This window comes from Coenobita brevimanus, chromosome 53, assembly GCF_032717465.1.
Source record: "Coenobita brevimanus isolate Jiangsu-jjx chromosome 53, ASM3271746v2, whole genome shotgun sequence".
Lineage (NCBI taxonomy): Eukaryota > Metazoa > Arthropoda > Malacostraca > Decapoda > Coenobitidae > Coenobita > Coenobita brevimanus.
The window spans coordinates 30,550,366-30,567,702 of NC_137006.1; the positions used below are offsets into that span (position 1 = coordinate 30,550,366).

Genomic DNA, 17,337 nt, shown 5'->3' on the forward strand with positions numbered 1-17,337 from the left:
GTCCCTGCTATGACGTACGGCTGTGAGACCTGGAAACTAAACCAAAAAAAAAAAAAATCGATGTGGAATAAACTAATCCGTTCTCAGAGAGCAATGGAAAGGTCAGTGTTGGGAATATCTTTAAGAGACAGGAAAAGATCAATCAGGGTGAGAGAGCAGACTAAAGTCAAAGGCATTACAACAGTTATAAAAGAACAGAAATGGAACTGGGGACGCCATGTAGCAAGAATAAGGAATAACCGATGGAGCAAAAAGCTGACTGACTGGACACAAAGAGATTGCAAGCATAGCAGACAAAGGCCAGACAAGAGGTGGAGAGATGAGATAGAGAAATTTGCAAGAAAATGTGGCAAAGATTGACTCAGTCAAGCAATCCGTGGAGAAGGGGAGCAGTGAACTTGTAATGGCTGATGCTATCTATCTATCTATCTATCTATATATATATATATATATATATATATATGTCATCTCATCAGCCGTTTGAGTGTCCACTGCAGGACCGGCCTATCTCTACCGAAGTGGGAACGATACAGCCAATGTATCTCTACCAAGTGGCTTAGGCTGTCTGGTAGAGATTGTATGTAGGGTGAGAAGTGCTTGTAAGTGTAATTGTAGTGTTGTAGTGGCTTTGAATGTGTGTGTAGTCTGTGAACCAAGTGTGATCGGCCCGCGCAAGCCGATTGGGGTGCAAGCATACTTTATATTATGCGACACTGGTTCAACCACAGCACCCCTGATGTTTAGCAGTACGTGGCCAGAAGAGTGCTCCCAAAGTTTATTACCCTGGGGAGGTGCGAACCCTCGTTCTTCAGTGTACGAGAACGCACACTTTACCACTGTACCACAGAGCCTCTCTCTCTCTCTCTCTCTCTCTCTCTCTATAATATATATATATATATATATATATATATATATATATATATATACAGTGGCGGGGGGGACACAATCTGACCGCACTATGGGGTGGTACTACTACTCCGCGGCCAGGATGTGTTAGGAAGAATACTGCCACCATATTCCCTGCATGTCGTAAAAGGCGACTAAAAGGGGCGGGGTGAGGGGACTAGGGACCCCCTCCTCTGTTTTTTAGTTCCTAAAAAGAGACAGGCCAGAGAAAGGGATGGGGGACTGAGTTATCCCCGTACCCTGAAGATTGGGTCTATGAATGTGCGTGGATGTAGTACGATTGAGGCTAAAAGGGAGGAGATTGGGAGAATGTTTGTGAGAAGAAAGTTGGATGTGTTAGCTTTGAGTGAAACGAAGATGAAAGGGAAGGGTGAGTCTATGTTTGGAAGTGTGGATGGAAGATTGTCAGGTGTTGATAGAGGAAGGGCAAGAGAAGGTGTGGCCTTGTTAGTGAGTACGGAAGTACAGCAGTGTGTGACTGAATGGAAGGAGGTGTCATCTAGACTGATGTGGGTGAAAGCGAAATCTGAACGTGAGTTGTGGGTGTCTGTGAGTGCATATGGGCCTGGTAGTGAAAATGATGAAGAAGAGAGGGAGTCTTTCTGGAATGATGTTGATGAGTGTCTGCAGAGTTTTGGAGCGAATGTGAATGTGGTAATGATGGAGATCTGAATGCTAGAGTGGGAAATGTAGCAGTTGAAGGTGTAGTTGGTATGCATGGTGTGCCTGGAAGAAATGAAAATGGGGAACGAATGATAGCGGTGTGTGTTGAGCGAGAGATGGTGATTGGAAATACGCTGTTTGAGAAGAAAGATATTTATAAGTATACATGGGTTAGACAGGAGGGTGGAAGGGTTGTTGATAAAGCTTTGATGGACTATGTGGTTGTGCCTAAGAATGTAATAGGAAGACTGTTGGGTGTGAGAGTTCTGAGAGGGGAGGGTGGAGGTATGTCTGACCACTACCTGGTGGAAGGAAAGTTAAGAGTAGGTAATTAATGGATGAGAGCTAGGAGCGTTAGGTGTGGCAGGGAGGTTTTGAAAGTGAATGAGTTGGATAAAAGAGAGAAAAAGATAGAGTATCAGGAGAAATTGAAAGATGAGTGGAACGCAGTGAAAGATCAGGAAAATGGCAGTGTGGAGGAGGAATGGCAGTTGTTTAAGAGTGCTGTGGAGGGGCATGCAGAAGAGGTGTGTGGTGTGAGACGTGTGGGTGGTGGTGTAAGAAATGGAAGTGAATGGTGGTGCGAGGAAGTAAATATGGGTGTGGCTGAGAAGAAACGTGCATATGAAGTGTGGCTGCAGAGGAGGGATGAGATGTAATATGAAAGATATAAGGAAAAGAGGAATAGGGCGAGAAGGGCTGTGCGTGATGCTAAAATGGCAGCAGATGAGAGGTGGGGTAGGCGGCTGACAAGAGAATTTTCAACAGAATACGAAAATGTTTTGGAAGGAGGTTAAAAGGGTGCGAAAGGGAGAGTCTGGGAAGGAAGAACGAATAAAAGCAGAGGATGGAAGGATGTTAATTGAGATTGATGCAGTAAGGAAGAGATGGGCAGTGTATTTTGAAAGATTGTTAAATGAAGAGGAGGAAAGGGTGGCTGAGATAGTGGCGGATGGAAGGGTGCAAGGAATAAATGTGTTGGGAGAGTTGAATGGTTCTTTGATCACGAAGGAGGAAGTGGAGAAGGCAGTAAAGGAGATGAAAACAGGGAAAGCTGCAGGCATGGATGGGTGTGCTGTGGAATGCCTGAAGGGTGGTGGAGTGACTATTGTTGACTGGTTAGTAAGATTGTTGAATGTGTGCTTTGTGAAAGGTATGGTGCCAGTTGACTGGGCAAGTGCTTGTGTGGTCCCGTTGTATAAAGGCAAGGGTGATAAGTATGAATGTACTAGCTTTAGGGGTATAAGTCTGTTGAGTGTTGTAGGTAAGGTTTATGGTAGAGTGTTAATCATGAGAGTTAGAGAGGGTACAGAGGGAGTGATTGGTGATGACCAGTGTGGCTTTAGGAAAGGGAGGGGATGCGTGGATCAGGCGTTTGGTGTGAGACAAGTGTGTGAAAAGTATTTAGCGAAAAGCAAGGATGTGTTTTGGGCATTCATGGATTTAGAGAAAGCATATGATAGAATTCATAGGGAGGCTTTGTGGACTGTTTTAAGATTGTATGGACTTGATGGGAGGTTACTAAAAGGGGTGAAAGGTTTTTATATAAATAGTAGAGCGTGTGTAAGAGTGGGAAATGCTGTGAGTGATTGGTTTCCCGTGAGAGTGGGGCTGCGACAGGGATGTGTGATGTTGCCTTGGTTGTTTAAATATTTACATGGATGGTGTTGTAAGAGAGGTGAATGCAAGAGTTTTAGGTGGAGGTCTTAGTCTGGTGAATGTTGATGGTGGAGAGTGGAATCTGAAGCAGCTGCTGTTTGCAGATGATACTGCACTGGTGGCTGATTCAGAGGAGAGCTTGAGACAGATGGTAGAGGAGTTTGGAAGGGTGTGTGATAGGAGAAAATTGAAAGTAAATGAGAATAAGAGTAAAGTGATGAAGTGTACGAGGTTGGTAGATGGTAGGGGGATGAATATAGTTTTGAAGGGTGAGTTGCTTGAGAAGGTAGAGTGTTTTAAATATCTAGGGTCACATGTTGCTGTAGATGGAAGAATAGATGCAGAAGTGAAGTTTAGTATAAATGAAGTAGGAAAGGTGCTGGGAGGAATGAAATAAGTGTTTAGATGTCGTTCGCTTAAATGGATGTAAAGAGAAGGCTGTATGAGGGTGTTGTGGTACCGACTGCATTATATGGGACTGAAACTTGGAATATGGGTGTAGCAGAGAGGAAAAGTTTAAATGTAATGGAGATGAGGTGTCTGAGGGGTATGTGTGGAGTGACTTGTATGGATCGAGTGCGAAATGACGAAGTGTGAAGGAGAACTTGAGTTGTTCGGGAGATGGCTGGTAGAGTTGAGCAGAGGGTGTTGCGATGGTTTGGGCATATGGAGAGAATGGATAATGAGCGATTGGTGAAAAAGATAACTAGATCTGATGTGAGAGGTGTAAGGCTGAGAGGATGACCACAAATAGGATGGATGGACAGTGTGAAGAGAGCGCTGGATGCCAGAGGGATGTCTGTTGAACAAGGAAGAGTGGCTGTGCGTGACAGAAATAAATGGAGAGAAATTGTGAATGAATAAGTGATGATGCAGCCCTGAGGGGATATTCTCCCGCATTTGGTCTGATCAGCTAGTCAGGTCAGGTGCGGGTAAGGGGATGGGTCTGTTATGGTGTGGCAGGGGTAAACCAGCTCTGCTGTCGGGCCCTGCTGTGGATGTCACTGATTGCATTGCGCAGTTGACCCTTGTGCGGTGTGGTGCGGTGAGGATCTGTCCGTTCTCCCCTTTGGGGCTAAGATGCGAATGAATGTGTTTGAATGGATGAGTAAATGGGGAGTGTGTCGTCCTGTCTCGGCTACCTCCCTTTCCTTGGGGGAAGTAGCCTATGTATATATATATATATATATATATATATATATATATATATATATATATATATATATATATATATATATATATATATATATATATATACAGATATATATATATATATATATGTATATACACATAGAGAGAGAGGGAGGGAGCCTCTGTGGTACAGTGTTACAGTGTGCGTTTTCGTACACTGAAGAACGAGGGTTCGCGCCCCGCCAGGGTAATAAACTTTGGGAGAATTTTTCAGGCCACTTACTGCATTGGTGGATATAAGGGGTGCTGTGATTGAACCAGTGTCACATACTACAAAGTATGCTTGCACCCAGTCGGCTTGCACGGGCCGATTACACTTGGTTCACAGACTACACACACATTTAAAGCCACTCCAACACTACAGTTACATTTACAAGCACTTCTCACCCTACATACAATCTCTACTAGACGGCCTAAGCCACTTGGTAGAGATACATTGGCTGTATCGTCCCCACTTCGGTCGGGATAGACCGGTCCTGCAGTGGACACTCAAACGGCTGATGAGATGAGATGACATATTATATATCATTATTATCAGCCATTACAAGTCCTCTGCTGAACAAAAGCCTCCCCCAACACTCTCCACGAATTCCTTGAATGAGCCAATCTTTGCCACGTTTTCCCTGCAAATTTTTCTATCTCATCTCTCCACCTACTGTCTGGCCTTTTTCTGCTATGCTTACAATCTCTTGGTGTCCAGTCAGTAAGCCTCTTGCTCCATTGGTTATCGCTAATTCTTTCTGCATGGCCTACCCACCTCCATTTCTGTTCTTTTATAACTTCTATAGTATCTTTGACTTTAGTCTGCTCTTTCACTGTGGTGGCAAGTTAGAGACTGGGATATTAAGCAAACTGAAATCCATGAAGATCTATGCATACAGTGTAAGAAGCCCGGCAGAATATTACAAACTTGGTAACGTAATGACTGACCTGGAAAACATTAGTCGGGATATTGTTGGTTTGAGTGAGACCCACAGACTAGAAGAAAAAGTTATTCAGCTCAAAGACAGCAACTACATGTTTTACTACAGAGGAAGGCAAAATCAAAGAGTTAGTGGGGTGGGATTTCTAGGTAACAGAAATCTTACAGACAACATTGTTAAATTTAGCAGTGTATATGTCAAAGTAGCACTGGTTGTAATTAGACTGTGCAAAAAATATACCTAAAAGTAATACAATTATATGCACCAACTTCTCAAAGCTCACATGAAGAAATAGAACATTTTATAATGACATCTCTCAGATTATGGAAGAAGAAAAGACCACATATACTATAGTCACGGGAGACTGCAATGCAAAAGTTGAGAAGGCGAAAGATGGAGAAGCATGTATGGGAAAATTTGGAGTGGGAGAAAGGAATGAAAGAGAAGAAATGCTGGTATATTTTGCTGAAATGTTTAACATGAGAATAATGAACACATTCTTCCACAAAAGAACTTGGAGGAAGTGGACCTGGAGAGTCCCAAATGGAGAAACAAAAAATGAAATAGACTTCTTATAGCAGATAAGAATAACACAATCACAAATATCACAGTTGTCAACAAAGTTAATATAGGAAGTGAGCATAGAATGGTGGGTTGCACAGCAAGATTCAGTTTCAAAAGTGAAAGAAAGAAGATGATTAAAGACACAAGTGAAATACCCGAGGCAGCACCAGACGAAGTAAATATTTCTCTTATAAACATGAAAAGAGGGAAGGCTACGGGGAACAGTAGTAGATTTACTGATGGATGCAGGAGTAAAAGTACAAAATAGGCTTGCTCACTTTTTTACTCAATGTATAAAAAAGAAAATTCCCCAAACATGGTGTAATTCAATATTTATTCTACTGTACAAACAAGGTGACTCAAAAGATCTTAGTAACTATCGACCCATTAGTTTATTATCGGTCATTTATAAACTCTTCCCTAAAGTTCTTACGAACTGAATAACAAGTTTGGAGGAAAACCAACCTCGTGAACAGGCAGGATTCCGAAGCGGGTATTCGACTATTGATCATCTACACACAATGAATCAGGTAATTGAGAAAATTACAGAATATAATAAACCACTGTGCTTAGGTTCTGTAGATTACGAAAAGGTTTTCAACTCAGTGGAGCACATAGCAATTATAAATTCTTTGCGAAAACAAGGAGTGAATGAGATTGTAAATCAGCTAGAACACATATATAAAGAGGAAACTGCTACAGTTAAATTACATAAGGACTAGGAAAAAATTAAGATTGAGAAAGGCGTGCGTCAGGGAGATACAATTTCGCTAAAATAATTTACAGCATGCCTAGAAAGTATTTTCAGAAAGCTAGACTGGGAAAACAATGGAGTGAACATAGATGAAGAAAAGCTAAGCCATTTAAGATTTGCACATGACATTGTCCTAATCTCAGAAACAGCAGAGACATTGCAAGAAATGTTAAATGACCTGAACAGAGAAAGTCTCAAAGCAGGGCTAAAGATGAACTGAAGTAAAACTAAAGTAATGTTTAATCCACATTTACCAAAGAGCATCATCAGAATAAGCGAAGAAATCCTTGAAGAAGTCGAGGAGTACAATTACTTGGGGCAAATACTAAAATTAATGAAAGATCATGATAAAGAAATAAAAAGACGCATTACAATTGGATGGAAAGCTTTCGATAAACACAGAGCCATTATGAAAAGTATCTTGCCAGTTTGAATGAATCGAAAAATATATAACGAATGTATAATTCCAGCTATGACGTACAGTTGTGAGACCTGGAAACTGACAAAATTGATGGAAAATAAATTAATCCGTTCTCAGAGAGTAATGGAAAGGTGAATGTTGGGAATAACTTTAAGAGACAGGAAAGGATCAACTTGGGTGAGAGAGCATATATATATATATATATATATATATATATATATATATATATATATATATATATATATATATATATATTACAAGTCCAATGCAGAACAAAGACCTCCCCCATACTTCTCCACGAATTCCTTGACTGGGCCAGTTTCTGCCACGTTTTCCCTCCAAATTTCTCTATCTCATTTCTCCACCTTCTGTCTTTTTTTTTTTACATGACCGACTCTGGGCATAGGCTTCAGGGCCTATCCCTAAGGGCCAGTAGTCCTCCTACATCTCCACATGTCACCACTTCAGCACTAACACGCACCATTGAATTGAATACATGCTAGAGCCATATCACACAGGACTGGTGCATTGGTATTAGCGGGGGTACTCAACGACATGTTGGCGGGTCATCTGGTAGATCAGGAAAAGCTACTTTTCATGAAATTCAAATCCTTAGACTATTCCCTGCCACAGCCAGGATTTGAACCTGATGTCCATTAGAACTGCAGGCCGCCTCTCTACCGATTCAGCCACTGCCTCCCTTCTGGCCTTTTTCTCCTACGCTTACGATCTCTTTGTGTCCAGTCAGTCAGCCTCTTAATCCATCGGTTATCCCTTATTCATGCAACATGGCCTGCCCGCCTCCATTTCTGTTCATTTATAACTTTTATGATGTCACTGACTTTAATCTGCCTTCTCACCCAAGTTGAACTTTTCCTTTCTCTTAAAGGTATTCGCAACACTGAACTTTCCATTGCTCTCTGAGAACGTGTTAGTTTATTTTCCATCGATTTTGTTAGTTTTCAGGTCTCACAACCATACGTCATAGGTGGAATTATACATTCGTTACATACTTTTCTTTTCAAACATATTGGCAAGCTACTTGTCATACTCTCTCTATATTTACCGAAAGCTTTCCATCCATTTGTAATGAGTATTTTTATTTCACTATCATGGTCTTTCGTTAATTTTTGCATTTGCCCCAAGTAACTGTACTCCTCGACTTCTTCAAGAATTTCCTTGCTTACTCTGATGAAGCTCTTTGGTGTATGTGGATTAACTATTACTTTATGGTTTATCTTTAGCCCTACTCTGAGACTTTGTTCAGGTTATTTAACATTTGCAAAGTCTCTGCCGTTTCTGAGATTAGGACAATGTCACCTGCAAATCTTAAATGTTTTACCTTTTCTCCAGCTATGTTTACTCCATTGTTTTCCCAGTCCAGCATTCTGAAAATACTTTCTAGGCATGCTGTAAATATTTTTGGTGAAATTGTATCTCCCTGACGCACTCCCTGCTCAGTTTTAATTCTTTCCGAGGCTTTATGTAATTTAACAGTAGCAGTTCCCTCTTTATATATGTTTTTGAGCAGTTTTACAATGTTCTCATTTACTCGTTGTTCCCGCAATGGATTTAAAATTGCTATGAGCTTCACTGAGTCAAAAGCCTTTTTGTAATCAACAAACCTACAGTAAGCACACTAGTTTAATATATTATGTAGCTTTCTTAGTTAGCTGATTCATTGTGTATAGACTATCAATCGTCGAATACTCGCTTCGCTATCCTGCCTGTTCACGAAGTTGGTTTTCTTCCAAGTTTTTTGTTATTTTGTTCGCGACGTGGCGTGATGCGATTAGTGTTCGACTAATGCTCAAAGTTGCAGCCACACAGTGCTCCCTTCGCAATCACTCTGCACCAGCTAGTTGGTGTGTCTACTTATCTGTAGACAGACACCTTAATCCCGTAAGGGATTGCCACAAAGAAATCATCTCCCTCCATTTCACTTCCCTTCCCCCAGCTGAAACTCCCTCTCTCATGTACCTCTCTACTACATCACATCATCTCATCCTCGACCTCAGCCTCCCTCCCCCCCCCCACTCCATCTCACTCACATAAACTCTCCTAGTTAGTCTCTCACTCTCCATCTTCTCCACATCACCAAATCACCTCAGTGTATTTATCCTAACATTTTCTATCACATCCACATCCACACCTCAACGTTCCATCACTTTGTTATTTTTCAGTCTGTCTCCCCATGTAACTCCTCTCAGATACCTCATTTCCATTACTCTTGCCTTGTGTCTTTTCAACAAAGTTCAAGCTTCACTTCCATAGGTTTGCGTGGGGATCACAATACTATCATGCAGCGACATTCTTACTTCAGTGCTCACTTCCCTATTTCTTATCACTGCTTTCAATGAACCAGCAACCTTTCTTCCTGTCTGTACCGTCTCTTGTATTTCATCCTCCAAACTTCCATCCTTACTAATCACACTACCCAAGTACATAAAAACACTAACATTTTCTATTTCCCCACTATCCAGCCTTACTATGCATTCATTGACATCAAGGACCAGAACTTCACTCTTCCCTATAGTCACATTCAGATTCCGTTTCTTAAATACTCTCCCAGACTAATTCACCATGCCTTGCAGTTCCCCTCGATCTTCACTAAACAACATAGCACCATCTGCAAACAACAGGAAAGGCTAGATGGCGCCATTAAAAAAAGTTCGGGGTCTTTTTTGACAAGACCTCGCATGACTCCTGAGTTTACAATGTCTTGTTTTTTTTTTCTCTCATATAGATTATTATACCCACATTCAGACATGTCATTAGAAGAAAAAGAAGTATTTATGTGCTAATGATGAATTTGTGGTGAATATTCGATAGACCTGTTATATCAATGTTGTGTTTATCGTGAAGATGCGATATGCGCGTACAGTACATTAATGTTTAATGAGGGGATTCAATGTACCTAAATGTGAATAATGTCTTTGCCATAAGGGCCAGTTATCTAATTGCCTATATATTTATAAATTATTTCCCTGTCACACCACTATAGAAATTATGGCGGAACTATCTACAGAGCTTCAAAGGGTCCTAACAGAGGTAACGTTTTACAAGGAAGATAATGGTCCGGTTTAAAAATGCTAAAGTGGTATCGTTAATGATTGAAAGTAAAACTAATTAGGTCAACATGGTGAAGCCTGGTGGCCAGTTCCAGCAAAATTTTAATTTCCTCGTACAACTATATCAATATCACAACATAGAAATTACATTGTAAACATGATGAAGCATCGAGGCCGGATTGGTAGTGTGATGAGAAGAAAGTTGAGGTGAGTGAGTGGATGGGTGGAGTGGATGGGGAAAGGAGGAGGACAGGCATGGTGGGGTAAGCTTGAATGGAAGTGGTGTGGAACTGTGGGCAGTGTGGGAGGGTAAATGGATGGGCAGCGTGGGACTGTGAGTGAGAGGACATCGTGGGAAGATGAGTGAGTGGGCAGCGTGGGACAGTGAGTGAGTGGGCACCATGGAAGGGTGAGTGGATGGGCATCGTGGGAGGGTGAATGGGTGAGTGAATCTGGGTGAGTGGACAGGGTGGACGGGTATTGGGAAAATAGGTCCATGAGGATTAGTTCCTGAGGGTGCATATGTCCATGGTAGGAATAGGTCCATGAGGAATATATCCCTGGGGATATGGACGCAAAAGAAACATAAGTTCAATGGGGAAAATGGGACCATAGGTGATGTTTTCCGCAGGGGTGATCCCCCAAGGCCCCAGAAATCTCCGGAGTGCACGGTCATAGTATTTTCACCAGGGCAACGCCGGGAAGGCTGGTAGAATCCACATTTAACATGGTGTCCTGGTCCTCTATTCCCCGGAAATCTTCAAATGAAAGAATTACTTCGTCATATGGAAAAGCCATTTATCCAGAAGCTACATCAGAAGGTCCAACTCAAATCGGAACCGTGTAAGCTAACTTCAGAATTATTAACTTTTTCATATGTTGGTAAAACGCATCTATTACTATTGCGTTTGATGTGAAGATATACCCTAGCGATAATTTTATGTTTGCTGTGAAGAGACGAGTACTTACAGTATTATGTAAATATTGTTTTTATTGTGAAAATACGATCTGCCAACACATGTTCATTGTGATGGCACCGTATATACACTTACTGATAATGGGTTTACTGTGAAGGTAAGGTATATCCGGATTTTTTTTTTTTTTTAAGAATATTTATGAAGATACGATATATTTATCTGCCAGTAATGTTTACTGTGAAGAATATGATATTCCTATAAACTGTATTTATTTAGAAGGTATGTTATACTCACATACTGATGCTTTGGTTATTGTTAAAATGTTCCAGTTTCAGCCTGACTTGGATCCTGATGTGATGAGGGAAAGGTAGGGCAGACGCCATGAAGCGCTTAGCCGCGCTGCTCATCTCCCTAACTTGGGTTTTTTGAGCATGTGGCGAGTTATTCGACCATTATCCTGAAGGGACAGTGCCACTACATCATCTGGGTTTCCGCAGTTAACTCCTGCACGAGTTACCCTGTGTATTCATTTTACATACTAACCCACAATGGATGGATGTACACCTGAATAGCTTAAGGTTAACTGCCTCACAAGGATTCGAAGCATGGCGTTATTTGACCAACAATTTCTCGTCAATGATGCAAACCACTCAGCCACCACTGAGTGTCCACAATATCAGCATGTTCACAGTATAGGTATGTGTTATTCATCCATCTGAACGACTCATAGAAAAAAATCAAGTCAAGACACAAGATCAGGTTAAGCAAATGGTGACACTGGGGTGGCAACTATTACCCCATCTCTAAGAATGTTCGATTCTGAAGATAATATCCTCATAATGGGAAACATGGTCAGGATTACGGTAATGGCAATTGGGAGGAGGGTGATGATGATGATGATGATGATGATGATGATGATGATGGGTATCCTTACTTGTACTTAGCGTTGATGACAGCAGGGTCGACCCACTGGACACTGAAGCCTTGGTCCTTGACTGACTTGACCATGTTATCCATCAGGGACTGCTGACTCTTGTTGACTAACATCAGCACGGGACTAACCCTAGGGTAAACAACGTATTTGTTATCTCATGCTTACCATATACAAACCACTATAAATAGATTTGGAGCTTCTGACTCTTGTAGACAATATCGGCCTTAAGTAAGGTTTGGAGCACAGGACAGTATTTTTCTCATGCTACTAGGCGATTCAACGCTCATTAGGAGACGCGTCTTGTAGTGAACGGATTAGGAAACTCCATCACAGCTTCTTTGTTACAAGATTTTTTCATAGGGTAAACTAAATCGCATGTCGGATGTAATAACGACTACGAAATAAACGATATGTCACTTTGATGCAGGAGTTAACTCTTTCAGTTCAAAGGCGTCATTTGTATTTAATTGTTACTGTCTTCAAGACTATATTTTTCTGGTTTGGTTAGCTTTTGCCAACTGGAAAGGATGGGGCATAGCATGCGAGTATTCCTACGTAATTTCAAAAACAGTCTGGAGATAGCAATACAGGAATCAAATAATACATCGTTGTGTGAGAAAGTGATCCCTTTATGCCTGAAGATGACATTTATATATATTCTTGCTAGCAATCTTCAGACAATTTTATCAAACTTTGTGGAACCCTCTGACACTGAAGGGATTAGACATTCAACTTAAAACCCTTTCATTACGAATGGTCTCCACACAAGTAACTGCAATAGAATCGTCAGGTGGTAAAAAGGATAAACCATAATGACTGGTCTTCCACCAAAGTATCCATTTTACATGTCATTTACGTTTTCCGTAGATACTTTAATTCAGCTTAAGTGAATATTTTTAAACTGAACGTGTTAGACGTAAAGTTCATTAATCACTTTAATATGAGAGGTCTTTCGTGGCACAATATTAATGTCTGAAAGTACCGTGAGTAAATTTTTAAAATTCATAGGACTGAAGAGGCTAAAACTTTCATTATACTGGGGAAGCAGATACCCTATTTTTTGACGGACAATTAAGGAACGCCCTTAGGTTACTTGATGGATCTGCATCTGACACTATAGAGTGCAGTCAACAACGGTATGTAGAGAGGTCAGACACGCGGCCCTCAACCGAGAAGTCCTGAGTTAGCTTTTCGGGCAAGCAGTAAAATTTCTTTGCTCCAGCTTGCTGATACCAAGAACAGAACTTGGGACCTGGACTGTAAGATGGGGTTGTTCGTTGTAGTCTATAGATATATTGGGACTTACTGTAGTCGATAAATAGCATTCAATGTAAGCTTTTTTTTTTTCCCCCTACTTACTTTCTTCACGCACTTTAGAAGTTATCGTCAAAAGTGGGGAATGTTCCAACCTCCTAGCGATTTAAGTTTTAAGCAGGCGACTTGTGATACAGTTTACTTCCGTCGCAGGAAGGATATCATTTTTGTGATATTCTTGCTTTCTCCAGGTAATTGTATGCATCATAGGTGAGACTTCTCGAATTGTAGGGATTATACATAGGCTTAGTCAGTCCCTCCCCACTAAGGTGATAGCATCTAATAACAGCCACATTAAAATTAATAGTACGTTATTTTGTACTAAAGTTAACCCTTCACTGCAGTGGTCTAATTCAAGATGTGTATTAGTCTATCTCCAGAGGAGGTTATTCACCACAAGAAAAGGCTCACATTGTCACCCGAACTTTTTCAGTGGGAAGAGGAGAAAATTAGACAAGAAATGGGATCCTTTTAAGCTGAGGGCGTTGTTTACAGTGTATTCTTGATACCACCAGACGGATCTTTTTTTTTAACCCCAAGAGAGGACGGCCTCTATGGAAACCAGGAGTAATTAAGATGTATCCAGCCATCCAATTCATAAAGCCTCTTGTAATTTGAAATAAACCGTCCAGAAATGGGAAGAAAAAAAATAAAGCCTTCTAATTTTACGGGTTAAAGTTTATGACCTTGAAAAATATATCTTTCTCTGTCTGGATAAGTGTCAATAAATAATACATTTGTAAGATAATGAATGCATGCAAGGACAAGATAGCATGTAAGGGTGAAGACCGTCATTTGTATTCCATCAGTATCAGAAAAGATCAAACATTTCCTTACGGCTCCCGATCTTACACACTTTGGTATCTGTTTAAATCTTTTGTTGCCACTTATGAAATAACTCATAACCTTCGACAAAGCCTGGGCTGAGTCTAAAAATCCGAATGCCATGAATATCCGTTCCTTCACCATCAAGCTCACCACAGTCTTCAGAACACGCATCCCCCCAAACTACTGAAATTTTCAGTATTTTTTAACACATTATTTTCTTGTAATCTTTCTCTAAAAAATCACTGTACTGTATCTCATACCAACTCAACTTTTAAGTGGTTCTGTATACTGAGTCATATTGTGCTTCCACCTCACAGAGTTGCTTGTTCTACGGGAGTCAAAGGCTGTCTCGTCCTTTCTTGGTGAATACTTAATTTGTGAAATGGACCTTTGCGTTTGATTCCTTGGAACAGAAAGAAATTTGTCTTCTCATCTCAAAACCAATTCTTCTGACTTCTTTTATTTATTTATTTATTTACTTATTTATCTATTTAATTATAACTGTCATATATCTTTATTACAACTGGTGTGTGTGCCCGAAGAGGGGCTGGTGAAACTGAGGAAAGGCCAATGTACACCCGAAAGCACTAATTTTTCCTCCCACTGTAGCCAGAGTCGAGGCCAGTGACGACCTGGCGATCGAACACCCCACATCCACTGCCCGTACCCCAATTCCAGTGTAAACGTCGTTGGATAGATTTGGAATGGCCAAAGCTAGTGATGTCACAATGTGTCAGTATTGTTTTTATAGATAATCAGAACTAGCAGGGGTAAGTATATAAAGGCATTTAATGTGTAACACTATGCTGTTATCTAAAACATAATTGTATGGATGTGAGAAATGTACAAAAATGAAAGACGACCTACAGTGTATTATGTGTTCATTATACTTACGTCATGTATTATAATGTTACAAATAATTAGAGTATTGTAAAACAACATCTGTTGAAAGATATGGTGGCTTTACACAGCCATTCTCGCTCCCACCTCCACCACTCTTCTCTCTGGGTTCCTGTCTCCACCACACGCCTCTCTTACCCTCTCGTCCCCCACTTCCACCCTTTATTAACTAATATGAACTAAGTTTATGACAATATGATTCATCAGGAATTGACCATATATTATCATACACCTCTGTATTAAACACCAATAAATCAATTACGTACAATACTTTGTATACCTGCCAACTACTTCATTATGTTGTAAGCTGTTACGTGACATGCACACTTCAAGCTGGACCTGTGTTACAAGGACATGCGGATGTTTATCGTTAACACAAATTATGTGTGTTTTGGAGGTCCATTTATTCACAGTAACGTGGCAATTTAATCCTTACATCATAAACACATTGGGTTGTGTGCCTGTCATTATTGCATTAACCAAAAGACTCAGGGATCAGGTCTGACGAACCACTAACTCTCTGTTTTAATAAAAATATTCCAACCTCTTGTCACAAGAGTGACACAATGTCATTATGTAGGCTATACGATTAGCCCACATTCTATCGTATACAAAATGACATTGTATCACTGTTGCAACCAAAGGTCGAAATTTTTTCATTACAGCAGAGTTTGTGGTTCGTCACAGTCGATCCCTGATTTTTTTGGCCACTGCATTAATGACAAGAACATAAACCTTATGTTTTTATAATGTAAGACTTACATTGCCACGTAAATATGAATTAATGGACGTCGAGAAACACATATATTTTGTGTTAATGATGAACAACCATATGTCATTGTAATGCAAGGCCCAACTTGCAGTGTCACATAACAGCTTACAACAGGATGAAATAATTGACAGGTATACCGAAGTGCTGAATAATATTGATTTGATGATGCTTAATACAGAGGTGTATGATGAATTGACCAATACCTGGTGGATCATTTCATCATAATCTTGGTTCATGTTAGTTAACAAAGGGTGAGAGTGGGGGACGAGAGTAAGAAAAGCGTGTGGTGGAGACAGGAACTCAGAGAGGATGACGGAGGTGGGAGCAAGAATGGCTGTGACGACATCATATCTTTCAAAAGATGTTGTTTACTATACAGTTATTGTTTGTAACATATTATATAGGATGTAAGTATAATTAACACATACATCGGGGACCTCATTTGGGTGGGGGACAGAGGGATGCATCCCCCCCCCCCACTTTTGGGAGCCTGGGGGACAGAGTATTTTGTCCCCCCCACTTTTCTAGGTAAAAATTTCCAGGATGAAAAACTTTACGATTTTTTTTTTTCCATAATGGAAAAATCCTGTCTATACAGTACAGGACAGTTCAGGTGATATGAAAATCATTCCCTGGCGAGCGGGGCAGGTCGAGTGGTCACCTGAGTCAAGGATTAAGAGAGGTTAACCCGCAGCGTCCCGTCGACGTACTTCCACGTCCTCACGTTTTGTCACTGCCAATCCCGTTGACGTACTTCAACATCCTGCAATTGCAAGGTTCATAATTTCCACAATTTTCAAAATTCGCGCGAGATTTTCGATTCGCCCACGTACCCAAGCCTCCCCTACCTGCCGCCAGGCAGGCAGCGTCCCAGACCCAGCGTGACCCGCGCTCGCCCTTGTCTCGGTCACTCACCTGTTAGCAGTGACCCAGGTCCGACACGGCACGGAAAGGTCTCTCAGACGACGAAATTGCATCCGCCCTGGAAACCTTCACTGGAGATAGTGATTCTCCACTTGACGATGATGTGGTGGATCACGATTACGTCCAGCCAGAGGAAGAAATAACAAGCAGTGATGAAGAGGTCCGTTCGCCCCGGAAAAAGCGGTATGTGACATAACGTAAGGCAAGGGAAGGCCAGCCTGCTCCCCAACCACGTGCATGGCTATCTCTCCATCCTGAATCTGATGAGGACGAGGATGAGGACGATAAGGATGACGGCGGCTTTAGGACGTGATATCGCCTCGTGGTTGGGTAAAGAAAAAATATCACCCCGAGGATCAGAAGGTGGGGCGAGAAGACATATTAGGTATGGTGCAAGTCTTTTGTCTGGGGAAGTGGAAAATGGTGTGGTGGGAGTGCTGGGTGAAAGAGAAAGTGGTGTGGCGGAAGCGCGGGGTGAAAGGGAAAGTGGTGTGGCGGGAGTGCGGGGTGAAGGGGAAAGTGGTGTGAGGGAGGCAGCACGAGCACGTGGTGCACGTAGGCCTAGGGGAGAGGAGGTGGAGCCACTCCCCAGCACG

The 17,337-nt window shown here is 41.4% G+C and overlaps 1 protein-coding gene across 1 annotated transcript in view; it reads right to left on the reverse strand.

Moving 5' to 3' along the window:
* LOC145400787 (peroxisomal sarcosine oxidase-like) overlaps positions 1-17,337 on the reverse strand; it is a 194,865-nt gene that overhangs the window by 158,346 nt on the left and 19,182 nt on the right. The window contains exon 4 of the mRNA XM_080273224.1: positions 12,004-12,132. Within this exon, the coding sequence (XP_080129350.1) occupies positions 12,004-12,132 (129 nt within the window). The remainder of the gene's footprint in view (positions 1-12,003; positions 12,133-17,337) is intronic.